Genomic DNA, 25,827 nt, shown 5'->3' on the forward strand with positions numbered 1-25,827 from the left:
AACCATTGAAACAGAAAAGGTTAGAGCATTTTTCATCTCAGCTTATCTTGCTTCCTGTTTTTGTTTTTGTGGTTTTTTTTGGGGGGGTGGGGGGGTTTTGTTTGTTTTTTTTTGGAAGAATCATAGATGTGATTTCTTTGTTTGCAGAAGGAGCGTTACATCCAGGTGAGCAAAGTGGATGAAGAGGAGAGGAAGAGGAGGGAGCAGCAGAAACTGGAGAGAGAGCAGGTAGAGTGTGGGCTTCAGACAAATATCAATTATTCCCGTCACACTCTTCTTCTGTTTATCACAATAGTGTATTGAATGTAGACACGCATACGTTTTCTGTGTGACGTTGTTGTGAAGGAGACTGCACCACTGTCTGACTACGTCTTGTATTTTTACCCGACACTTGTCTTCCCCCAACAGGAGGAGCTCAATGATGCTGTTGGCTTCTCCAGGGTGATCCATGCCATCTCTAAATCTGTAAGTAAACCTCACTACTTCTGTGTTTGTGTTTGTTTTTCTAGTGCCTCTCATAGTTACAACACACACACAAATAAACAGTGATACTCCAAAGTATAGACTAAATCCCAATTCATAAGATGCAGTATCGAGCTTTACTTGCTCTTGAAATATCTTTGGCTTCGGTAAAATCGGACTTGTAACTCATTTCCTCTGACACACAGGGCAAACTCGTGGTTGGCCACAACATGCTGTTGGATGTGATGCACACCATCCACCAGTTCTACTGCCCACTTCCAGAGGTACACACTCGAGAGGGGATTTTTAAATACGGAGCCTTTTTGGCTGCTAAATATTCAGCCTTTTGCTACACAAACAAGCTGTTTTAAAGCAAAGTAATGTCTTCTATTCATAATTTATACCAATGCTCTCTTCTCCAGGACCTCCAAGACTTTAAAGAGGTCACGATGTGCGTCTTCCCAAGGTAACGTATCACTCTATTGCTAAGTTTGTTTCTGTGTCTTCACAACTGAGGCTTGTCTTTGCTTTTTGTTCTTTAATGTGTTATTTATCTTTTTTTTTTTTTTTTACCTGTTGACTTGCAGAATTCTGGACACAAAGTTAATGGCTTCCACTCAGCCGTTTAAGGTAGACATTTTTAACTATTTGTTTAGCATGTTATCTTTTTGTTTAGCTGTAAGTCTGTCCAGGAAGTGTTCTCTGCACTGTAAAATTACTGTATATGGAGAGCCACTGTGAAGCAGGACTCTCTTGTGTCAGCATACCTAACCAGTAAAATTGACTATGCTCTTTTAAGTTGTGCTTATTAGTTATGATCATGGCTTGCCAGTGAAAATCGAGCAAGTAATGATGATTTTTTTGAGCAAAATTGTGATTTTTATGTCTCTAAACTATAATACTAACAGCTTGTTTTTACCTTTTTTTTTTTTTTTTGTGTTGCAGGAGCTGATCACTAACACCTCTCTGGCAGAGCTGGAGAAACAGCTGAAGGAGAGCCCCTTCAAGTCACCACAAGTTGGTGAGTAAATACGCCCTGAAACGTTTGCCTGAAATATTCTTCACTGTACAAAAATCCTGCTGACACTTCTTCTTCTCTGTGCTGTTCCAGAAACGGATGAGGGGTTCCCCAGTTACGACACAGCCCAGGAGCAGCTCCATGAGGCAGGGTACGATGCCTACATCACTGGCCTCTGTTTCATCTCCATGGCCAACTACCTGGGTAACACACGAACGATCACGCTGGTCCTGTTCTCAAATATAAAAATGTGTCTAAATACATATTGTCTAAGCTGGTCTGCGCTCCACTTTTCAGGCTCTTTCTTGACTCCACCCAAAGCTTACATCTCAGCTCGATCCAAACTCATTGAGCCTTTCTTCAACAAGTAAGAGACGCACTTAAGTTCATTTGCTGCTCTTTTTATTAACAGTTCAAACACTTATGAGGTTTATCATTTCTTCTTCTTTCTGTTCTCAAGGCTGTTCCTGATGAGGATAATAGATATTCCCTACCTCAACATCACAGGACCAGATCGTGAGTAAAATGTTGTGTAGCACGGCCCAGCCATATGTCAGGATTGCTGCATTAACTACTGCTTAGAAGTTTAGCCGTACTTAAAGGCAGCCTGTGGGGTTTACCAATAGTAGCACTGTGGAGCAAGTGGTTCCCCATTTTGTTTGTGTAGTGCACACACACACTCCTGCTATTCTGCTGAGTGACAGTGTGGTGCAAAGAAATGTAGCAATGCACTTGCAGAGGAAGACCGTGAGCTAGCAAACATAGATGTAAACGATGCATAATTTAAAGTGTAATGAAAATTGTTGTATGAGGAAGGAAATGCGTTCAGCCTGCTCATCAGGTCTCAACAAAACGGAATACAAAACTCCACTCCACCTTTTCTAAACCTCAGGCCTGATATCATCTTAGCTGTGTATATAACCTTTTATATGGGCTTTAATTCCTCAGCTAATTAAATTATTGGATTTTCTTTTTGTTCAGCATTAATATCAAATATCAGTTAAAGCCACTGTAGCCACTTCTCCACGTCACCCTTTGTTCTGCTGATCTCTTCTGCTCCTGCAGTGCAACCCAAAAGAGACCACGTCCTGTATGTCACCTTCCCAAAAGAATGGAAGACCAGTGACCTCTACCAGCTCTTTAGTGCCTTTGGTAAGATGTGATTTTGTGTGTTCTGCTTGCAAACAGTTATGACCCCATGATTTATCACTCACGTTCGACTTCTGCTTTCCACACAGGGAACATCCAGGTTTCATGGATAGATGACACATCAGCATTTGTGTCCTTAAGTCAAACAGACCAGGTGCAGATAGGTGAGTTCGACCTTCCTCACGTCAGACTGGACTCTTGTCATCTGCACACAAAAAAAATAAAATAAAAAAATGTCGACGCAGCTTGTTAACTTGTTCCTCTCATCCTGCAGCTATGAACACCAGCCGCTATGCAGAGAGCTACAGGATCCAGACGTATGCAGAGTACGTCCAGGGCAAGCAGCAGCAACAGGAGAAGGAGAAGATCGGTCAGACCGCCAAAACCTGGGGAGAGGACGGCTGGGTGAAAGCTCACTACACTTCATCCACTACTAGTGGTTTTGGATATTCCAGGTACGCATGTGATGCTGTACACTTCAGATTAATATTCTGTTGCCTAGGATTTTCTGCAGGTATTTCTTCTTGTACATATGGCCTATGTTTTTTTTAATTTTTTGTTCCAGGGCTTTGAGAAAACGCAGCATCAGCCCGGTTCAGGGAGAACAGGGGAGTGGAGAACCTGTAATTACAGACGGCTGGAGTCACTACTCGTACCCAGATAGCACCGGCAGCAAGAAGATGAAAACTGATGGTGTGTGAACGCATGCATGCATACGTACTTTCCTGCAGCAGAGTGGTAACTTGCAGGTTTCCTGTAGGAAAGTACTTGGCAGAGATTCATTGTGTCCTGAGGAAGAGGGCAGGTGGCGTTTCAAATAATCATCAGCTAAGGCTGAGTAATTAGTCTAAGATCAGATTTTATTTATGGCCACCCGCTCCAGAGCAGACGGGTCAGATGTGTGTATTTTTTGCTTGATATTTGAGCATTTCATTTCAATTGAGGAAGCTCAGAAAGTAATTTTAGTGATGCATCTTGGGTATTATATTCACTGAGATCTTAGAGTTGCGCAACATGTGGATTTATCTGATGTCGCTGTTGAATCTTAAATCTTTGTATTTCACACAATTGTCACACAAAAATGGTGGAACTTTTTGCAACCCTCAGATAATGTTCAAGAAATCTGAACTGACGCATAAGAAGCCATTAGTCCTGGTTTTCAAGTTGTAGTGTATCCCTGTCTAAGCCTCAGTTTTCTGCTTGTGTGTTGTCAGTCCTGTGAATTACTAGGTAAAATACACTTGCCATATAAGGAGGTCTTATCTCGTCTCTCATGCTCCAGTTGTTATTGTGTTCCCTAGATACAAGTGGACAGGCAAATGCTGAGGCTGTCGAGAGCAAGACATCAGAAGGGTGGCTAAAGACGGGGTAAGTGAAATAGAAGCGCTCATCCTGTTGCTATTAATCCTGTTTGCTGTGATTTAACTCTCTTAATGGCTGCTCTGCCCAGCAGAGATGCATCAGATTCAGCAGGGTTAAGTCCAGTCCCTGATGAGGAGGAAAGTCCCGAGGGCACAGATCCAGCTGATGATGCTGACGGGACGATCACCTGGCAACAAGCCCCGGCAGTCCACGGGAGGAAAGGTCAAAAGAAAAGAAAAAGAAGTCTGAAGGTGTGTTTGTCAGGCTCGATAACCCTTTGAAGCTGCATGTTGTTTGTGGATAAATGTCTGTTAATCCACCTAGAAACCAGAGGAAAAATGGTGTTTCTTTTTATAATATCTAATTACCATGATTATGAGGCAAGATCTGTTGATTTCTTCAGCATCAAAAGTAATTATATTTGTCTCTACATCAACAACAGCTAATGCAGCGTGACTTTCCAGCACATAGATTTCATAAAATGTTTAATAAATATCAACCAAAGTCACAGACTACTGACAGCCAGTGTTCAGAATGCCCTGTTGGTGGTTCTTCATCGGTCCCTCTCAATCATCTGTCCAGTTATAAACAGTTATTTGAATCTTATTTATCTTATCTTATTTAAAAGACAAAAAGATTTTTCTGTTTTCATTAATGCTGTCTGTGTGTAAAACTACTGACATGCAAATTGATGGCATTTCTGGGTAGGCCAACCTATCCTTAGAACCAAACGACTTGTCGAGTTATATAGTGACTGTCATAAAGAGTTAAGACTGAGTCGACAGCCGTGCTAGCACTCGGGCAAAAAGCCTGCGTTTCAAAGGGTTAAATGTTACAGTAAACAAGATTTCTGTGTGATCACTTGCAAATCAACATACTCGAAATGTTCTCATCTTAACATGCCTCTCCCTCTCTTGTGCAGCGGCGGAGTCTACAACATCGCTGTTTGAAGTCCCAGAAGTCTGGTAGCGAGAAGTGGGACGTGGAGAGGCCACTGTCCCACACTGGGCTCCTGCTCAGAGTCTCTTCCTAAGCACTTGGGGCACTTCCTGTATGGTCGTACATCACTGGGAGTGGTGCATGCCCTAAATTCATTCGTTCACTCAACAGCTGTGGATACCGTGTCCAAAGCTACCAGCCAAACGTCTTGACTGGACTATTGAAAGAGAGAACACAAGCCATAACGACAGCTGCCATATTTTGATCTTGTACCACAGAGGAGCAGGAAACTCTTCTGGGTAAACACACACACATACACACATATATACCACGAGATCTTGAAAATCTTAAGTGCAGAAATGTTCATTTATCCTGATGTGTCCAGACTGGGATCTGCCACCACAGCCATGCTATCACTTTGGAACCATTCATCAATTTTAATGACACGTCACCTCGAATCAGTCTTAAATTTTGGGAGCGTGAGTTGTGTGCGAGTTTGCATGTGAGGGAGATGTACTTTTTTTCTCTAGTCTTTGTATCCCTGTGAATCCGTTTTCATAAATTGTGAGAGATAAAATACCACTTGACAGGTCCTGTAGTTTACAATGTCGGGGTTATTTAGTATTTTAATGCAGTCAGATATTTTTTCCCATTTTAAAAAGAAAAAAACGTAAATTCTATCAACTCCTCCAGTTTTATCATATAAGCTTATCAATGATAATGTGATATTTATGATTGGTGGCATTTTGATCCTTCATGAGGTGCTTGTATTTTTTTTTGTTTTGTTTTGTTTTTGTACAGAAATGTTTTTCTTTACTTTTTTGTGTTGAATGTTTTGTAACTGTGTCAACCCTGAAACAATGTCAAAGTATGTTCAAAAGGTGTAAACGTTAAGAAGACGTGTACATTTTTGTATAAGATAAAAGTTTAAAAATCCTGAAATATTTCCTTGGAAAGGGAAACAATTAAAGAATGTTTCTTAGTATCTTTGTTTCTGTACCTTCTGTTCTCAAACTGATCAGATGGAGCGAACATTCGAGCGTTGTCACTTATTTAAAAGGCTCTGAAATGGGGCTTTTTAAGGTTCTCGTAAAACACGATAATATAGTTGATCAAATAACATCTTCATCTGGGAACCTTAAATTGGCATATTTTAAATGTACTACTTCCGACTAGTCTCTAGGTAAAAATAATTATTCTTGAACGAATAAAGTCATTTAAGTAGTAATGTAATTAAAGCTTTAGTATTCTGCATCGATGGCCCACAAATGTCACAAATATTTTTGGTGTACCATCAGTCTCGAGTTTGACCAATTTAATACCATGATTTGTTGTAGTCCTAGTCAATAAACGAAAAGACAAAATTTGACATTAACAGTTTTAATTGCACAACATCAAAATGCATAGATCCCTCATGATAAATACTGCTCCATAGAAAAGTCTTTTTCATTGAAAAAGTAACACTTCATTTAAAAACATGAATAGTATCCATGATACATCAGTTCATATGTGAGTGCGTATGATAATGACGTGGATTTGACATAATCTAATGAGACTGCCATGTTTGTTTTCTTCCAGTAGAACAAATGGGATCTGGGAGACTCGTAATCTTTACTCCAGCGTGTGTTGCTCAGTTCTGTAGTTCGTCCGACTTCCATTAATGTTTCCAATTAAGAGTCTAGCCAAGTAAAACCAAAGGCCAACAATGCTTGTACAAATTAGGAGGGTTTATTGTTATGAAAATAATTTTGTACCAAAGCCGAAAGCTACTTTTGTATTTTTGCTTATTTCCAGTCCACAAAAATATTGTAGTTTTACCTTGCCTTTAATATACATGTGCCAAAGAGAAAAGTGTACCATGCAGAGATAACACGCTCAGCTCTTTCAGTAAACAGGAAAGAAGTCTCTGGCAATTTATTTTTTATCATCATTGATTTCAGCTGTGTCAGTTAATCCACTGAACAGGCATCACTGGAGAGGAAGGTATTTTGTTAGCGCAGGTTTCTGCTGGATCACTGATCTCCTCTAGACCCTTACTTGACCTCCATAAAGCACAAACCAGGAAGGTGTCCATGAGCACTAGGGAAGAGAAGAGATGGATTAAAAAATATTTAACTTGGTAGCAGTTTTTCCCCAGACACTGTCGAGAGTCCTCACCTGGTATGTCCAAGCAGCACAACCACAGACAGGGTGCAGTCTGGGAGAGATCTGAAGAGCTTCCCGAGGCGGCGGTCCAATTTCCCCATCATGAGCTCCATTTTCTGGTCCTGCAGGTTAGACGTATTGGGTTCTTCGTTACATGTGCACTAGACATTATAAACACTCTGAAAAACCAAATCGCAAACGACACTTGTAACTGTGTCTTATTTGCAACTTCTTCCAACCCTCCGGCTTCAAGAAGCTTCAACAATCACAGGTCCAGGATAAGAATAAGAATAGCAAGATAAGAAATGTCGGAAGAGACACAAAGCACAATCGCACCGTCGGACAGAGATGCCAGGAGAAATAAGCCCCACAAAGCCACCCTTAATCTGAAAAGCTCAGTTTTTAAAGTGAGATTTTTTTTTGTCTTGAGCAGATGTAGTGAGAATTGACTGAGGCTGGCAGCTGGAAGCCAGAACAATCACTCAAGTATGATGTTCAAACATCTCTCAAACAGCTGTTGTCTCTGTTACTAAGAGCAGGACAGAAAGTAACCAAGTATACAAGACTGTAACTACACCAGCAGCCCCGTGTGGCTGTTACTGTCATTACACACCACATAGTATATTAAATTATATACTATGTATAATTACCAATAGTTGGGGAAAAAATGGACACTTTGGTCAGGGGGAGGCACCAGAGAAAAAGCCATGCTGTTATCCAGGCTTTGCTCGGCTTTGGTCAGTCTACTACTTTGTCAGGTTTAGATGTTTGAGATAAAAGCTAACGTGTCTAAGTCCTACCCACATGCTGAATACTGATGAGTGGCATGTTGGCGTGCTGACAAATCAAGAGACACTATGGCAGACGGTAAAGTATAAAATAACACACAGACAGGATCATTTTGCACCAGAACTGAAATATTTTTGTAGAAATTAATCTGAAACAATCATATAAAATTTCTACACTATTGTTTTAAAGGTCCCATACTGTATAAATTGTATTTTCATATTGTATTTCCATGTCTTTTTTGATTATAAAGCAGGTCTAGGTTCTAAATTAAGACTGTGAACGTATCAAAGCGCTCCAATCCTCAGAGAATGCACACACACTGTATCCAGACACGGAGCCTTAAAACGAGCCGTCAGGACTTTTGTAACTTTGTGATGTAACAACTCAGCCATTCCCAAGGACCCACCACACAGTCTTGCAGGATTTGGTTTCTCAGGGTGTTTACCTGAAATCTGCTATATTTTTCATAGCAGATATACTAAACATTCTTATGGATAACAAAACTTGCAAAATATGGAACCTTTAAAAATGTATGACAACCCTCTGGAGTCAATACAGCCTGTTTCTTACCTGATAACTGGTGTGCATGCAGGTCCTCTCATTGTCTTCCACCTCAGCATCCACTGTAGTCACTGTTGTCATGGCAGCCCATGAACTCAAGTGGGGCGGAGTCAGGGATGGACAGATGATGTAGTCCTCCTTCCAGAGGTCCTCAGAGGAGCTGAGGGCTGCGTGTTTGCCCTCTGAACTCTCAAACTCTGTCAACCGGACACAAGTGAGGTGGAGAATTTCAATTTCAATCTGTGCACCCACAAATGCAAGAGTAAGTAGTAGTGAATAGTGAAAACACTGTAGCTTTGTGCTCACGTATGTATGCATGTCTTGCATGTTTTCCAGGTTTGGCAGGCAGGATGATTCTCTCCACCGTCCCAAAGTGACCAAATGTCTCTCTGACTGTTTCCTCAGACAGTCCAGACTTTGTGGCTGTCAGCTGCAGCCGTTTACCGTTCACTTTAGCAGGCTGAAACCCATTCACTGTTTTAACAGAGGTTGCACCTGCATCGAATGTGTGTCCATTGACCTTTGCAGAAAGGTTTATGGACTCAGTCACACTGGGCTTTAGTTTGACAGCAAAGAGGTGACCGGTGTTGAGAACGTCATCCATCAAAGCATCGAGAGTGACCTCCAGGTCCAGCATTGACTCATTAACAGGCCTCTTGACCTAAAGAATGCACACACAAGCAAACGTGTTGGAGATGGAGCAATCTAAAAAAAAGTTTGGGAATAACTTGTGAAGTGAATAAGTAACAAAAAGCACAAGAAAAAGAGGCGAGAGAGTCACCTTGATGGGCTGCCCCTGCAAATTAAACCCATTCAAAGTTTTTAAAGCCAGCGCAGCTCCTTCCAGCAGCTCGAACTCTACCTCTGCATGGACCTGGAGACCAAAGCACATCCAGAGAGAGGAAGTTTAATAGGAGCTGAAGGAGGAAAATATATTTTATCACCAGATCAAGGTCACACTGGATCAAGGAGATATTTTCCTCTTTCACACTATAATACAGCAGAACAAAAAGATCCTAGCATGTCTTTGTAAATACTCATCACCCTTCCTTTTCATACAAATGGACAGCACCATGTCTTAGGAGGTATTTAGTTGTTCATTGGTCAAATTGTGAAAGAAATAAAACAAACAAAAGAGTTTATCAAAAGGAAAACTGCAAGAAATGGAGGATCATGATGCAGGTGAGACATACCCTGACGGACGTGTTCAGCATTTTGATTTTCCGAACCGGTCCACAGCAGCCAAAAAGACGCTTCACTTCCCTCTCAGAGAAACCCGCAGGGAACGGCCCGCCAAATACGACACACATATCGCGAAGGTTTGCACACACCTGCAGGATAAACACACAAACACACAGCATTAAAATATCACTGCCATTTTAAATGTACGATGTAAAGTAATAAGTGACTCACGCTCTGGTGCTGCTGCTCCTGAGGAGGAACGCACCCCTTCAGGTGGTCTGACAGGGAAGACAAATGCAGCACTGAGAGGAACGGATGCTTGATCTGTCTCCTGAAAGATGCCAACAACTGAGGGAGAGAGGATGCCGTTGTAGAGACAGAAGAAGAGGAAGAAGAAGAAAAGTTTGGAGGAGGGTGAAAAGAAGGGAATGAAAAAAGGATAAGACACTTATAATATAGTATCACTTAAAGTCTATATATATCTTGAACCAAAGGAGCAACTTAATGCATCTTTCGTTGCTTTCTCACTTTATTGTTTCATTTCCAAATTAGGCAAAAATGTCATTAAACTTGGAACATCCATAACTTAAACGAGGCAGGTCTCATTTAATAATGTCTAATAAATAGGTAAACCAGCAAAGCCTTTATGAGACTCACTGCATGTAGAAGACTTGACAGAAGACAGTGTTTGATCAGGTGAAGGTCAAGAGGGAGTTGACCGGCTCCCGAGTCAAAACCACCAAGCTTCTAACCTCATTGTCAGAGTTGTGCCACTGCTGATTGGACAGGTCCAGGGCTACGTCAGAACGCCTCCCGAAAAAGGCTACCGACCGGCCGAGTGTCTGCAATACGTCGGCAAACCTGCAACAAGGAAGAGGGACAGAGAGTTTGTCATGTGTATGTGCACCAGAACGTGTGATGAGATGGATTTCACTTTGCGGGTGAAAACCAAAATCCTTCTATTCGTGACAATGATGTGCATGAATTTTCTGATCGGATTTAATGCTTTCAGTTCATTTCCATTATCAAGGCGCTAAATGTCATAAACCCTTTGGCTGTAGTTGAAATTATTCATCATAGACATTTCAGACAAAGACAAAGACAAAGTTAGAGAGAAAGTCTGACGAACCTCGAACTGGCTTTAATCTGAAATTACTGAAAACTGTATCCATGATGTTTTCAGGTCAATTCTGGACCATTTTCTGTGTCTGCGGAGGTTTGTGTCATTGTTTTTTAAAAATGTGAAGGCTGTGTTTTTGTAATAAAACATCACAGAAAGCTCCATTTTGGTTGTGAAAAATAATAGCTCGGTACAGAGGTCCAAAAGCTCAGAAGAAGAATAAGGTCTCCTGACTTTGTGCGGACACGGTCTGAGCGAATGTAGTAAGATGTAAAGAAAACAAAGAGGTATACAGATTGTATCAGGTTCTGTACCTGTGATTCGGTGTGGGTGCAGGTGCAGGTGCAGGGTCAGTGAACTCCTCCTCTATTGTGTATCCCCACAGCTCCTCCAGATGATGCTCCACCACCTGACAGTGAGCATACACAGAAAAATGCTGTATCAACTCTGTGCGTGTGTGTGTGTGTGTGTGTGTGTGTGTGTGTGTTTTAGGGAGCGACGGGTTACCTGACGGGGTCCCGTTTTAATAAAATACTGGGCCAGCTCCAGGGCTGCCACTGCATCCTCGATGGGATTATGACCCTTTCCCTCTTCAGTTTGTATTTGCCTCCTGGGAACACAAGAGGACAATTGAATTATTAGTCATGGTGGCTGAGAGAGAGAGAGAGAGAGAGAGACAGAGAGAGAGAGAGAGACGTAAATACAGAGAGAGGAATGGAAAACTTACTTCAGCACTGTCTCCGCTAAGACCTTAAGCTTAAACCTCTGTCCAAACTCTCTCCTGTACAGCAGCGAGGTGTCGATTACATGCCGGTGGATCAGCTGCAGGGAGCACAGAGACACAATACTGGTCAAAACTTATTTTATTCAAAAAATGATGTCTGTGGTTGCTGTGAAGTCCCTCCAGAATAAAATACCTTGTATGTACATTACTGAGGTTCTGTTTTTGCACCCCTCAGTGTCTGAGAAATCCAGGGCTAGCAGACTACACAGAGAAGAATAATGGTTCTGACATTTTCTTACTAAACAAACACTTCTCTTTAATTTCTCTGCAGTTATGTTTGCAAAGCTTCACCTGCTTCATCTTCATGAAAGATTCAAACACCCCAAAACACAGGAGGACGAGACCGCACTCAAACTCAAGCTTGTCAGCATCATTTCATGGCTGTTGCAGGCAGAAATCTATACGTCAGTCGTCACTCACTTTCAGAGCTATGAGGTCGTTGTTAAGTGAATGGCCGACCAGGACGGCGTCCCGTGGCAACACAGCCCTGAGCTTTGCCTGAACATCCCGCAGGGTGGTTGTGATCGGTCGCAACATCGCTGCGGTGATACCAGAGAACCTATCAGGAGGCACACGGCAGCGTGGGCAACAGAAATGAACTTTAACCTTTAAACATAGTACGTGATGTTGGTTATTAATAATACAACAGTGTGTGTGTGTGTGTGTGTGTGTGTGTGTGTGTGTGTGTGTACCTGGTGAGGTAGTTGAGGATGCGGTTCTGAGGTTTCACCAGCTCGTCCAGCACACAGTTCCCATCACTATCCACCAGAGAAACACGAGCCAGCTCATTTCCCTTTTCTGTAAGACACTGAAGCACAACAGCAAAACAATAAGGAACTGTTTGGAACCGGGATGGAAATCGTGGAATAAGTTTGGACACAATATTTTGACAAGATCTTGTCAGCAAGAGTGATCATATCATCGTACTCAGGACAAGAAATGGAGACAGAGCAACAAAGGAAGCAGCAAATGATGGAGAAAATGTTTCAAACAAGGAGCTCAGCACGGTTCGGTTTTAAAAAAAAAAGGCAGAGGTGAAGCAGAACGCAGTTATGTGCAGACTCTGCGCGGTGACAGCTGTAGCCAGAGGAGGTGTCTGACAATTTGAGCTGCTCCTCAGATGAACTACGAGTTGAATAAAACTGCTTTAAAGTGATGTAGCTCATCCTGAGAGGTGGTAAATATCCATCGCTTACGGACTACCAGTAACATAAATATGCTTCCATTTAAAAAAGGATTCTGTCTCTGGGGGAAAAACTCCTGCTAAACACTTGATAAAATCTGCTATGTTGTTTTTAAGCACATTTAAACTACTGTTCTTTGTCACAATGTTTCTTCTAGACTGGTAAGTAAACAGCTGTTAATGCTAACGCTGGATATGTAGCAATAGCAAAACTTACAAATGGCCCCTTTAAAGCGTATTTATATAACTGATGACTATAAATTAATTTAAATTTATAATAGCCCATTAAAAAAAACAAATCAAAACATCATATTTACAATAATTCAAGTTATTCCAGTGTATTCATAACATATCACTTGAAACACTACTGTGACATTGGTGTATCAAGAATGCATTGCTAGAATAAACATACCATGATAATGGGGCCTGTCTGTCACTAATGTATGAAACGTGGATACATTTGAAACTGGATTAAGAGTTTATTAAGAATAATTAATAGTAACTCACCATTTCACAGTCGAGTCCATACAGAGGGCTGCCGTCAGTCACACAGTCAACACTGTCTATGCACACAAACTCCTCAAACCCTGGCATTCCTGTGCCAAAGGGAACAAAACAAGAAGTGAGAAGGCGGAGATGAGAGAATGAGACCGTGTCTACACTAAGCCAGTTAAATCTGAAAATGCGTCTCTTTCGCTCTGCTGAGGCCTTCCCTCCACACTACACTGGTGTTTTCACAGCCCATAACTTTTCAAGAACAGTCTCCAGAGTACATGGATCTAAAATAACACTGGCATCTTGGTGAAGATGGGAAAACAATGACATATGACATATGCCTGCTGAGACACAGTCGGGAGCAGAGTGGCAGTAAAACCTGAAGCAAGTCTTTTCTCCAGAAAGAAATTCACCTTTCACAGGGTAGTGTCTCTTGATCATCTCCTCCTCCATGAGGACGTACGCTGTCAGTCCTCTCCTCCGTATCCCAAACCGGGTGATTACTGGGTGATTCTTCAGAGCTGCGGCAGCAACACAAAATAACAGACACATTCAAAAAGCAATAACACTGAGAGAAAAAACACAAACAACCGAAGCGAGGAGACATTTATAAAATATTTGACAAAACGCCTGAACATAATAATGTGATGATATTCTGCTTTCAACATTTAAGTGTAACACAGCGTTTTAGGTCCTAGTGAAAAAAGTATTGAGATTACTTGAGTAAAAGCAGCAATAAAAAAATACTTTATTTTAGAATAATGTCACTTTGAGTTTTATATTATTATATGTTATTATTTAATCGTTATTACAGATACTTTAATGTGTAAGCATCATTTTACTGTTTAGTTGGTCAAAGTGAAGCTCATTTCAACTACTTTATGTAATGGTAGTTTAACCTGTAAGAATGCAGCATATTTTATGTTCAGGTTGAAATTAACTTGTTATTTGTATGAGTGTAAGTAACTTAAGCTGTAAAATAAATGTAGTGAAGTAAAAAGTAGAATATTTCCCTCTGAACTTTGTGGATACGTAACAAATAAGTAAGTACGTTTTAACTTTCCACCATCACTCTTGAGATATTAGGAAAGTCAAGAAAAGGCAAAGTCATGTAGGTTTTATCATGATATAATTATTTCTTGGACAATAGCCTTGTGTTTTACTGATAATATTCATATTATAGATAGAACATATCTACATACATGAATCTAACCTTTGTGCAATTCATTGTTTTCCTTGTGTGAAAGCGATGGACCCTCTGATTTAGGTTCACTGCTGAAGATTTCAGACGCTACGTTGTTGGATGATGGAGTGAAGGTGACCCTCTGTAACAGCCCGATTTAAAACAGACATTAAAGTCAGAATTGCTGACACCGTGAATAGAACTTCTCTCATTACATAATCTGTGTCACGACTTTCCTCTGGATACTTACAGAGCTGTAGTTGGTCCTGAGGTGTCGCAGGGTGAGGTAGTGTTTGTAAAAATGAATCTGGGTCAGACCCTCCACGACGACAACATTCACACCTTTAACCTTCCTCTGGTGGTGGAGACGACACCAACTGGCAGAGAGGAAGGAGGAGGATGACAGAAAAATTAGATTTAAAAAGAATATAAGGGGGTGTAGTCTGCAAGATAAAAGACTTCAATTAGATGTCTTTATGACATACAAACACAGTATAAGTAAATTACAGAGCGTTATTTAGTGAGAGCCGATGAAATAGATCCGATCGTGCTACAAAAGTCATTACCTGGGCTGTTTGATGCCGCCTGCTTTCCCCAGAGCGGCATAATGCAGCAGCTCTGTCAGCTCATTCAGTTTAATTGGTTGCTGGAGGCGTTCAAGCGGCACAGAGATCCTCGGTAAGCGGGGCGGATATGGACACTCCACCACCCCCTCACCTTCTTGCTCGGTTTTTAATCTCTTGGACTCTTCATGTGCTGTCAGGGCAGTGCTCTTTCTTTTCACTCTGTTGCTTGCTGCTGCTGCTGCTGCTGCTGCTGCTGCTGCTGCTGATGGTGATGGTGATGGTGATGATGATGAAGGCTCCATGTTGGAGCTGATGTTTCTACAGGGAAATAAAAACAAATACTTCAAATGAGCTCTGGCTGTCAATTATGAAACGTATCATTTCAACACAGGTTTATGCACATCTAAGTTTTACACAGGTCTTTTATGGTGCACATGAAGGTAGAACAGCTGATTAAAAATCTAGTTATCTTGAAACCATCATTCACTAATTGTAGTTGCAGATTCATTTACATGTTGAACTCTGCATTAAATGCTTCTTTAGATATTAACAGTTGTTCACTTATTTTTCGATCTAACATTTTCTTGTTTAGATGATTAATTATCATTATCATATTATCAAATTATCATATTAATGATACTTCCTGGCCCTACTGTGACAGTATTTTTAGGAAATATCTTTACACTATTTTAGTTTCAATATTGTTAAAATAATTCTGCAGGCAAATTACATCATACACAACTGAGACATAGAAGACAGAAAAGTTGTTGTATAAAAACGTGTTTACAGAGTGATTATGGAAACAAGTTCAATAATGTGTTTGCTTTATTTGTACTGCAACTGCAAATGTAAATACAATACGTGTAAACTTTGTAGCTACAGGTAATTTCACTATCATTTCACTTACGGTGTGTGTGCTAAACAGCCTCATGGCAGCACAGTGTTTATGGTGTATGGTGAACTTTGTGGTGTCTAACAACAGTGAGAGTTAAAGGGTCAGATTGCTGGTTCATTCTTAGAATAACACATAGGAAACTCCACACACCTAACTAGCCAACATGTTAAAAGAATAATTTTAGCTACAATTACGATCCAAGAGTGCAGTATGTATAAGCTCAGTCTATGCGCGGGAATAAAGACGATGGTAAAATGAGTAAATACCAGATGTTTTTTGTCCAACTGGTTTCCAAATTCACAGTTTTTTCGCCACTGTTAAAAACACATGGCTAAAACAGAGACACTGTCGCACGTTATGCGGTAATATAAAGTTCAAATATATAAGCAGCAGGGCCGGTTTTCAATTTCAGATTAAACGAATATGTTGACTATCGTGATGCCTTTGAGTGAATATATGTCGCTAAAATTGGGTATATTTGATGATTTTGGTCTAAAAATAAAATAAAATCGTGCTTTAGATACAAAACGGACACCATATCGTTATACCTCTATATATATATATATTTTTTTTTTTTTTCGTTCTTCTTCATGTTTTTATTTTGATATGAGATGGTCAAACCGGAAGTATAGTTCGTTCCGTTTCGACTAACTTCGTGGCTTTTCTATGATCGGTTATTTGTTTCGGCAGTTGATTATACTTTGCAGACACAACTAATCGAGCTCAGAATGATGGATGAGTATTTTTTTTAAAAGAACAGCGCGATTTTAGCTTTGTTTTCCTCAGTAGCTACTGGCGAGACTCTATCATAATTTTGCATTCTTTATTGTAAGATTAGTGACAAAAATCTCAGCGGTTCCTGGATTCAAAGAAACAGTTATGTCTACAAAGAAACTGGCCAAGTAAGTAGTTGGTAAACCAACAGCCTTTAGCCTGTTAACTAGCTAAACAGCCAACCCAAACAACAAACTGGAAAGACAAAGATACGTTCGAGTATCTAGGTTAAACATTTGTGTTAAGTTGAATGTCTTTAAAGGTCAGTGCTTTATTCAGCAAAAAGAAATTGTAGTTTTGACAAAAAACAGCATGAACGTTTAGTTTAGTAACTGCATTCAAGGAAATCGGTCGTGTTTGCGGTAGTTAAGGTTTTAGTTTTTCCTCTTTAATCTCTCCCTCCCTCCACAGAGAGCTCGGGTTATTGAGGCAGCGGAGTCAATCTTCATCCGGGTCAAAGAAATCTTTGGTATCTAGTGAGTATGATCGTCTGAATAGATAACGTTTACATAGAGGGTTAATGTTTAGATTTGATTGCTGTGGCAGTTCTGTAACACTGTCTGCTTTCTTTCAGATCAAATATTTTCCTATCTGATTGTGATTGACTTTGAGTCCACTTGCTGGAGAGAGAAAAACAACTACAGCCAGGAAATTAGTAAGTAGAACTGATCTTTTAAAATATATGTTTCATATAGGACGACTTATTTTTTCCACCTTTATTGGCAGTAACATTTTTATTTTCTTTCCACCTTCCTGTAGTTGAGTTCCCTGCTGTCCTGCTGAACACGTCCTCAGGGGAAGTCGAGTCTGAGTTTCACACATATGTTCAACCCCAGGAGCACCCTATTCTGTCTAAGTTCTGCACTGAGCTGACAGGGATTACACAGGTGTCTGTGCATATGCAACTACAGCTACAAAGACCACTGCACTTTCTAGTTGTGTTTACATATGTATGGTTTTATGTTGCATCTGACAGCTTCATTTCTCTGTCTCCCAGGTGCAAGTTGAGGCAGGGATCCCACTCCAGATCTGTCTTTCTCGGTTCTGCCGCTGGATACAAAACCTGCAGCTTGAGAAGGGTGTGGTCTTTCCAAACAGACAACAGAGATGTTCTGCACCTTCACCTTCTCAAAAACTGTGCACTTTCCTCACGTGGTCAGGTAAAAAATCTTTTTTAATTGGTCTATAATTCGGCTTGCTGAGCCATAAATTGTTAGTAACGAACCTGGTACGCCTCGTCATGTGGTCCTGGCTCACTTTAAGAGATTCTTTCCTGCGTTGGAAAAAAAGATCACACAGAATGTCAAAGACAAGGCCATTTTCATCTTCAGACATAACGACACTTAAACAAGAACTTTGAATTCCTTGTATTTGTCGATACAAATGTAATGTGCCACCATTTGCGTTGCGTATCAGACTGGGATCTTGGAGTTTGTTTACAGTACGAGTGTAAGCGCAAGCAGCTCCATAAACCTGATGTACTCAACAGCTGGATAGACCTGAGAAGCACATACAGAGTAAGTACAAGCTCACTTGATTTCCCTTTTGACATCTATTCCCTTTCGTGCTGTCTAACTTATATTTGTGATCAAACAATACATTTTGTAATTGATTAATCTACTAATCTTATTCTTGGGATTTCTTGTTTTTTTTCTTTAAATTTACATTTTTAATTATGACAAAATTCATTTATCAGAGCCTAATCGCTTATTTTTTCTGACCAACATCTTCCAAATCCAGAGGTATTCAATTTACAGTAGAGAAAACAGCAATTGTCACATTTTAAGAAGCTGTAACAATTTTATTTAATAAATGATTATCTGAGCAATTAATTAATTATCAATGTGTATCATGAACAAAAGGCCTAATCATTTTGGCCCACGTGTAATAAATCCTTTTTCTGTTTTTTCCAGCTCTTCTACAACAGGAAACCCAAAGGCCTGAACGGGGCGCTACAAGATCTAGGAATACAGTTTTCAGGGAGAGAACATTCAGGTACAAAAAGAGCAAAAGTTCTTTGGTCCAAATAAATCTGCATAGACAACAGATATAATCTAAACCTGTTTTATCCTCTTTCCCCTCAGGTTTGGATGACTCTCGAAATACAGCTCAGTTGGCTGCGAGGATGATGAGGGATGGGTGTGTGATGAAGATCACTAGAAGCCTTGAAAGGGTGAGTGGCAATCGTCCGACGATACATCCCAGCTCCTAAATACCATGCCGCCCTTCTGTCTCCAAAAGCAAAACCTGTTACGGATGATGACTACAATCTATGGAGATCTTCACTGATGTAGCCTTTTTGGTTCAGAGAGATTTTACATGTAGTTTTTTTTACATGTTTTGTGCAGATTTTTTTATATAAATAAACAAATATGACTGTGGACTGCTGCAAGTAATAAACCATGATCTTCCTGCCTTTTATGTGGTCCATTTTTAATAATTTTGTTCTTGATGAAATTTGAAATGCATCTTTCTGGAGACCGGGAACGATAACTAACCATGCAGCTCAAAGGGCTGTAGAACATAACCACAATAACTACTAACACAAATGATTTCATATTACAGTTTCAAAGAAAATCAGGAATGGATTATATTGTATGAGTTGTCGATTATATCTCTCATCTTATCTTCTTCTCACAGACCCCGTCAACAGTCAAACCCATGTTTGGAAACACAACTGCAGACAAGAAAGAAAAGGCCAACACTGATAAAGAGGAAAATACACTTACCACAACCAAACCCTCATCACCTAAACCATGTCGAATAAAATCATGTTCAGAAACCAATACAATGAATTTAGACACAAAGGAAACGTCATGTTCGGTTCAGGAATCTGTTCAAAGCCTGATCTCACCCAAGACCGTTCTGACTGGTACAAGTACACCCCTGTGGGGACGCAGCAGGAGGTCAGTTACCTCAGAGGGTGTCGCTAACCTTTCCTCTGCAGTTATGGTAAATGGTACTTCACCACACAGTAACGGCAACAAAAGCCTTGTTCTGTGTTCTACTACTCTGGGATCCCTTTCACATCTACCTCACCTGAACCGGCTCTCAAAAACCAGAGCAGCAGTGGAACTTGTGGAGGAAGAGGAAAGTGAAGATCTTCTAGTGGAAGCAGAGGAGAGGTGTGCTTCATATGATCATGTGGTGTTGGAGGGTGCTGAAGATGATGTTATCAATGGAGATGATAGAGAGTGTGACACTGAGTACATGTCAGATTTTGACAGTGGATGTTATGTGTGGGAAGACTCTGACAATTCACATTTAAGGGCCAATATGAGTGTGGAAAACAATTCTGAAACCAGTGACGTATCCACAGCTTCTGTATCTACAAAGAAGATAAGAACGGATCAGTTAAAGAAGATGGTGCAGCACTCGGCGATCTCAGAGCCAGATACATATTTTGCTGTGCCTAAGGCCGTTACTTGGGGCTCCAAAACAAATAGGCATGAAATAGGACTTAAAACCTCTCTACATCTCCGAGAGAAGTCAGAAGGAGCCCCACAAACCTCCGAAACAAACACGCCTTCTTTATTCAGGCGCAAATCTTTCATCCCAGAAAACACCTCCACACTGAATACCTCATTTGCCAAGCCCAAACCAGTCATCACGCAAAATAGAAAGCACAAAAAGACTCCATCTTCCTTTTCCATCTACACTGACCCAGCAAAACAGGCTGCAGCTCCCTCCCATCCTTCCTCATCTCGCTCGTACACCCCCAAGAATGTCCTCTGCTCTTTGTCAGCCAACACACTCTCATCATGTACCAGCCGTTCCTTCATTTCTGCGAAAACAAGAGGACAGAAGATCACATCCCCACTGTGTGCGTGCGGCCGTCGTGCAAAGCGACAGGTCGTGTCCAACGGTGGTCCGAACCAGGGCCGAGGTTTTTACTGCTGTCCGGTCCGCCGCTCAGGCAGCGGAGGCAGGATCCAGAAGGGATGCGAGTTCTTCAAATGGGAGTCATCTCTGATGAAGACTTGTGCAGTCGACCATCCTGCTGTCGGGTCGTCTGTTTCACTCTGTCAGATCAGCTCGGCTCTGAACTGTCGTCCGCAACAAAGGTCAACACTAAGAAAAAGCTATTAAGGTGTTGGAGAAACAGTTGCACCTCCACCCTCGTACCAGTCACTCTGACACTGAGACACTTTCAATCCAAAGTATGAATAATTCCCACAAAGGTGGTTCCTGAATAACTATTTTGTTGGTTAACCTGTGTCTAACCCTAATCTTCTCTAATATTAGAAAAAGCTGTAATGATGCCCCCCCACTTGTACATGGATTGGATAAAAAGGTCTGTCCAATGAGTAAATGTAATGTAATGGAAAAAAAGGAAAAAAAAAACCCTGAAGAGTTGGGCTTTTAGATAATGAAGGACATTTTATTTATTGCACTGCCACACATATTGGAGAGTTCTCCTTTTATGAAGTACATACAGGAGTCAAATCAAACCTTTATTTATCAGACATTTTAAATGCTAAAGTTAGTGATTCCAATTTTGATAATTGATTGTCTGTTAGCAAATTCAATTAATGCTAAAAAGCAAATTGGCTGCTATGGCAAATTGTAAGTTGAGTATTTTTGCTTTGATGCATTTTATGGGAGGCATTTGTCATGTATGAATCAATAATAAACACACGGCTAAAAATGAATGTTATCCCTTTGGAGATTAAATTAAATGGTTAATAATGATAATAAAGACAGTTGTATTTGTGCTTATTGTGCTTAATGAAATAAACACAATAGTTTTTTACTTTATTCATTTTGCTTCTTGGTTTTCAGCATCACCTTTACATGAAGTACAACCCCAACTCTGAAGAAGTTGGACTGCTCTGTTAAGGCTAAATAAAAACAGGAAACAATTATTCGAATACAGTACAAAGACAAGATATTTAACGTTCAGACTGATAAACGTAATATACTAAATAAATAAATATATATGCATTCTCAATTTGATGTATGAACACACCCCCAAAAGATGCCACAGATGCTGGCTTCTGAAGTCTGCAACGATCTGAATGGTCCTTTTTCCCCATAGTTGGGAGGACACAATGTCCACGATTTCCAAAAACCATTTAAACTGTTTCTCCTCCTTGTGTCAGTCCATCTCAGATGAGCTTGGGCACAGAGAAATTGTTTCAGAGTAAAGGGAAGCTTTACCCAGTATAGTGTTTCCTAAATAAATACGCGGTGAGTGAGTTAACTGTATATTTGAATCGTGAAAATGTCGAAGGCTTTTGTCCCTCTTCGCACGCCGTACATGGCTACCTAAAACGTGCTATGTTGTGACTGAATGAGACGTCGTTCCTTGAAACGTGAAACAGCCGCACTTTCAACTTGAGCGCATGTTTATACTAAAAACGTGAACTTCTCATGGCTTTAACATTGTAGTCGCTGCAGTTTTAAAAATCTCGTACAGTTTGTGTTAGCTCCAACGGTTAAGCTAACGGCTAATAAAGCCGAAGGGGAGTAACCAAAACAAGAAGGTAGCCCGCTGCTACTGAGCTTAAATACAAAGCTTTGAATCAGCACGAAAGCCTCTCTGCTAATATGTCAGCCGCGCAAAACGAGTCGAGGAAACGGAGCAAGAAGCGGTATGTGGCCGGCCACCACAACAAGCGGTGGAAGGGCTCCCGAGAGCTGGAGGTGGGCATGGAGGGGATCCTCATCACATGCAACATGAACGAGAGGAAGTGCACCGCGGAGGCCTTCAATCTGCTCAACGAATACGCCGACGAGCTCTACGGACCCGAGAAGGTGAGCGAGACAACATTTGAATGTTTCCTGTTATGCTGTAAGATCAGAGGACATTGCACAGCACTGTCTGCGTTTAAAAGCTAAAGGCCATTTTGATATTAGTTCTGTTTCCAAAAGTTTCTGTGCAGGTTGAACAAGTGAACTGCACCTCGAAAAAGTAGTGGGAAACAAAAGCTGAATTGTAAATTTTTTTTTTTTTTTGACCTTATTTAGCTTTTTTTATTGCGCATTTGTGTTTTATATTATATTATATGAAGGTAGCTAGGGCAAAAGGATGCGTTATTGCTCTGGAACAGACAGCTTGAAATGCATATGGAAATTTAAACTAAATGTAAACCTGGTTTCCATTTCAGTATTTACTAATTTTCTGAGTCAGAAACGACAAAAAATGATGTCTAACAATCTGATGTAATGTTCAAATAATTAATCACGAGCAAATGAAGTAACTTATTAAGCAAGAATTACAGATATATGCTCGTTTTAGCTCATCAGATGTGAGTAATTGCTGATTTAACATGATTTATATATTATAAGAAATGGACCGCTTCAGGTTTCGGGATTTGTGGTCAGGGGGACAAAACAAGCAATTTGAGGATATCACCTTAGTCAGCCTTGGACTTTATCTGTATTTTCAAAAAAGAAAAATTCAAAAAATATGAAAAATGAATTTAATGATTGTTGGTTGCAGTCCTAATATGGTATTTAAAAATTGCTACTCTTATTATCACAGTTGCAAGATAATACTGGGAGCAGCAGTGAAGAAGAAGATGCTGAAGAAGAGGATGTTGAGGTTGCACTGAAGAAGGAAGTGGCACAGCTGCAAGCATCTGGAACTAAACCCGAGAGGCGCTTCCAGGCTTTGGACAGCGGAGCAAACAATGTCATCTTCATCAAAACTCAAAATCTGGGTAAGCATTTAATTGAAAGAAGAGTTAATGGTTTATCTCTTTGTAATATGGCTATAATATTTGTTTTCTTTGCTTTCTCCTAGAATCTGACAAGTTGGTTCATCACATCCTGTCTGATCTCCACACCACCAAGAAGAAAAAGTCCCGCGTGATCCTTCGGATGCTACCAGTGAGCAGCTGAAATCATAGCAATCTACCTAACTCTTTTTAATGTGATAGAAGTGATTCAGCACGTGCAGCATAAAAAGATGTTATTATACAAGAGGTTGAGGGACTTTGGAGCAGATTAGCTTTTTATATGACTTAAATGATTTCTATGCTTATTACAAGTAAACTGGTGGTTTTGGAAATGACACATTATTTGACATTTTTAGATATAACACTTCTAATGACGTAGACACCTAATTTACAACAGTTAGGCTGTTTTCTGTCGTTTAAATAAGGTGCAGTGTTTTATTACAATCAAACTTAATGTCAAGTATATATATCAAAACAAAAATAATTTAGTATTGTTGTCTGCAGTGTGTGATCCTTGTTTTGATCTCATCCAGGTAACTGGAACGTGCAAGGCCTTCCAGGATGATATGGTGAAGTACCTGACCACCTTCTTGGAGCCTTGGTTCAAAACCCCAAGTTGTGCTACCTATCAGATCGCCTTCAAAGCCCGCAACAGCAGCCACAACAAGAGAGACGAAATCATCAAATCAATTGCAGGTAATATTGATCTGACCTTTTTTTTTTTTAAGATTAATTATGACGGTGTGTAAAACTGAATTGACCTTTCGTTTTTTGATCATTGCAGGTCTTGTGGGGAAGCTGAACCCTAAAAACAAAGTGGATTTGACGAACCCAGAATTGACAATCATTGTGGAGGTCATTAAGGCTGTGTGTTGCCTCAGTGTGGTAAAAGACTATACACTGTATAGAAAGTACAACGTTCAGGAAGTAGTAAAAGAAGATGCACCAAAGCCTGATGTGACAACAGCAAAAACAGATGCAAGCACACCTGAGCAGAAGGAGAAACAGGATGCAGTGGAGACGAACCAAGAAGACAAGAAAGGTGAAGAGGAAAATGACAAAAATGTGCCAGAGGACAAAAAGGAGGTTGATAAGAGTCAAGGTGAAGGGGAATAAGGAATCCCTTTTAAAGAAATGGGTTGTCAGCTGCTGAGTTAGATTTAAAATTTCTCAGACATAATAAGTTGCGTCATATTGTAGTAATTTTGTTTTTAAATGGAAGGATAACATTACTTAAAAAAAAATAATAAGGCTGACAAGAGTCAAACAGGATCCTCATATAATTTAATGTCTTTTTTTTTCTATTCATGACGATGAGACAACGGTGCCAACTTCATTAAGATGTCTGTTTTAAATAGCAGTGATTTTGAAGTAACTGTACATATCACCCCTCTGCAGCATCACTTTGCCAACAGCTCACATTTTTTTAATGCTGAATTTCATTTTTAAATTTATATGTCATTTTATTTTTTGACATTTTTAAACTAAAGAAAAACAGAGTTTGGTTCAGGTCAGCTTGTGTGTCACATGTAGTAATAGACTGTTTTTGTAAGACATGTTATTTCCAAAAGCTGTACCTGAATTAAAGCTGCCTGTGTTTTTGGCTGTATCCTTTTCTCATTTAATGATACAACGTGCGTCGCTGATTGGCACAGCGAGGAAAAAGGGAATTTGAAAACTGCTAGATAAACATAATGAAGTACGTATAATGTTCTCACCTGCGGGCTCTCAGGGCTTTTACGTTTCACATCATGGAGTAAAACGTCCTATTTGACATTGTGTCCCTCTAACCACCACCGTCATCCTTGAACTGGCAGTTTCCTCTCTGCACCACAAGATGGAGTTAATGCCTCATTTTCTAGAGGCATGGACATCTGTGTGACAAGTTGTGCTCATGGGTTTAATTAATCACAAAACCTTAACCCTTGTTAAGATTTCCTCATGTCTTACCTACTTCACCTACCGTTCAAATAATTTTCTATATATCTTGCAATTCTTTGTGCTTGTGAAGAGTGTAGGCTTTCATATCGGTTTAAAAAGATTACACCTAAATTGATAGATCATATCCGACAATAATATGTCTCATGACGGATGTTGTGAATTTTCCTGTATTTGACAGCAGAAAAGTGATAAAGTGGAACTAGCCACTACAAGCTGTGATGCCAAAAATCTGACCTGTTTTGGGTGTGATGGTTAATTTTTTTGAGTGGTAAAATGCCTCAATAAAATTTGTTATATTTTGTCACGTTTTATTGTTTCATCAGATTTTTTGCGAACATTTCCACAACAAAACAATCTGAAGAAATAAGACAAAAGAGTCCACGAGAGATACTAGTGACTGAGCCAGTGTCACACAGCTTCGACCTTATGCTCACTGCATGCTAACACGCTCACCGAGACAATGCTACCATGCTGATGTTCACCCTCTAAGCATGCTAACGTTTTGTATATTAACATTAAACATAAAATGCAGCTAAGGTTGATAATGTAATTAATTTTGCTGGTATATGGTCATAAACCAAAGTATTCGACAAACT

At 40.2% G+C, this 25,827-nt stretch overlaps 4 protein-coding genes across 4 annotated transcripts in view; 3 read left to right on the forward strand and 1 right to left on the reverse strand.

Moving 5' to 3' along the window:
- parn (poly(A)-specific ribonuclease (deadenylation nuclease)) overlaps window positions 1-5,915 on the forward strand; it is a 9,860-nt gene extending 3,945 nt beyond the window's left edge. Inside the window, 18 exon segments of the mRNA XM_023401262.2 lie at window positions 1-19; window positions 148-228; window positions 409-465; window positions 669-746; window positions 885-928; window positions 1,050-1,092; window positions 1,408-1,483; window positions 1,574-1,684; window positions 1,778-1,847; window positions 1,941-1,996; window positions 2,546-2,632; window positions 2,719-2,793; window positions 2,904-3,084; window positions 3,195-3,322; window positions 3,931-3,997; window positions 4,083-4,219; window positions 4,222-4,242; window positions 4,914-5,915. The exon segment at window positions 1-19 is cut by the window's left edge and continues 9 nt beyond it. Coding sequence (XP_023257030.2) covers window positions 1-19; window positions 148-228; window positions 409-465; window positions 669-746; window positions 885-928; window positions 1,050-1,092; window positions 1,408-1,483; window positions 1,574-1,684; window positions 1,778-1,847; window positions 1,941-1,996; window positions 2,546-2,632; window positions 2,719-2,793; window positions 2,904-3,084; window positions 3,195-3,322; window positions 3,931-3,997; window positions 4,083-4,219; window positions 4,222-4,242; window positions 4,914-4,960 — 1,378 coding nt within the window. The 3' untranslated portion in view covers window positions 4,961-5,915.
- A 379-nt stretch (window positions 5,916-6,294) lies between these two features.
- rexo5 (RNA exonuclease 5) lies at window positions 6,295-16,190 on the reverse strand. Its single transcript, XM_023401247.2, has 19 exons — window positions 16,100-16,190; window positions 14,939-15,256; window positions 14,623-14,749; window positions 14,403-14,514; window positions 13,603-13,710; window positions 13,202-13,290; window positions 12,204-12,319; window positions 11,932-12,070; window positions 11,455-11,549; window positions 11,235-11,337; window positions 11,042-11,136; window positions 10,360-10,468; window positions 9,839-9,955; window positions 9,619-9,756; window positions 9,207-9,299; window positions 8,732-9,086; window positions 8,435-8,622; window positions 7,088-7,197; window positions 6,295-7,009 (listed from the first exon to the last, which is right to left on the reverse strand). The coding sequence occupies exons 2-19, from the start codon at window positions 15,238-15,240 to the stop codon at window positions 6,964-6,966; spliced, it is 2,442 nt and encodes an 813-aa protein (XP_023257015.1). The 5' UTR covers window positions 15,241-15,256; window positions 16,100-16,190; the 3' UTR covers window positions 6,295-6,963.
- A 350-nt stretch (window positions 16,191-16,540) lies between these two features.
- On the forward strand, window positions 16,541-21,365 carry eri2 (ERI1 exoribonuclease family member 2). Its single transcript, XM_023401254.2, has 9 exons — window positions 16,541-16,735; window positions 17,019-17,083; window positions 17,182-17,262; window positions 17,367-17,494; window positions 17,605-17,767; window positions 18,024-18,124; window positions 18,521-18,602; window positions 18,692-18,780; window positions 19,248-21,365. Exons 1-9 carry the CDS (start codon window positions 16,713-16,715, stop codon window positions 20,694-20,696), a joined length of 2,181 nt encoding a protein of 726 aa, XP_023257022.1. The 5' UTR covers window positions 16,541-16,712; the 3' UTR covers window positions 20,697-21,365.
- Window positions 21,366-21,686: 321 nt separating this feature from the next.
- thumpd1 (THUMP domain containing 1) lies at window positions 21,687-25,535 on the forward strand. Its single transcript, XM_023401255.2, has 5 exons — window positions 21,687-22,364; window positions 23,095-23,272; window positions 23,356-23,441; window positions 23,824-23,986; window positions 24,075-25,535. Exons 1-5 carry the CDS (start codon window positions 22,158-22,160, stop codon window positions 24,404-24,406), a joined length of 966 nt encoding a protein of 321 aa, XP_023257023.1. The 5' UTR covers window positions 21,687-22,157; the 3' UTR covers window positions 24,407-25,535.
- Window positions 25,536-25,827: the final 292 nt, after the last annotated feature.

Source organism: Seriola lalandi, unplaced genomic scaffold (genome assembly GCF_002814215.2).
Source record: "Seriola lalandi dorsalis isolate HSWRI2012SDOR001 ecotype SW California unplaced genomic scaffold, Sedor1 jcf7180002053559, whole genome shotgun sequence".
Lineage (NCBI taxonomy): Eukaryota > Metazoa > Chordata > Actinopteri > Carangiformes > Carangidae > Seriola > Seriola lalandi.

Bases quoted from the DNA above. Each gene is read 5' to 3' on its own strand.
- rexo5 (XM_023401247.2), bottom strand. From the start codon at position 15,240: ATGGAGCCTTCATCATCATCACCATCACCATCACCATCAGCAGCAGCA. The intron at 14,750-14,938 runs GTAATGACTTTT...CCTCTCTGCCAG, and splicing joins GGCGGCATCAAACAGCCCAG to TTGGTGTCGTCTCCACCACC. The intron at 14,515-14,622 runs GTAAGTATCCAG...GGGCTGTTACAG, and splicing joins TCAGGACCAACTACAGCTCT to AGGGTCACCTTCACTCCATC.
- eri2 (XM_023401254.2), top strand. From the start codon at position 16,713: ATGTCTACAAAGAAACTGGCCAA. The intron at 16,736-17,018 runs GTAAGTAGTTGG...CTCCCTCCACAG, and splicing joins TCTACAAAGAAACTGGCCAA to AGAGCTCGGGTTATTGAGGC. The intron at 17,084-17,181 runs GTGAGTATGATC...GCTTTCTTTCAG, and splicing joins AAAGAAATCTTTGGTATCTA to ATCAAATATTTTCCTATCTG.
- thumpd1 (XM_023401255.2), top strand. From the start codon at position 22,158: ATGTCAGCCGCGCAAAACGAGTCGAGGAAACGGAGCAAGAAGCGGTAT. The intron at 23,442-23,823 runs GTGAGCAGCTGA...GATCTCATCCAG, and splicing joins TGATCCTTCGGATGCTACCA to GTAACTGGAACGTGCAAGGC. The intron at 23,987-24,074 runs GTAATATTGATC...TGATCATTGCAG, and splicing joins AATCATCAAATCAATTGCAG to GTCTTGTGGGGAAGCTGAAC.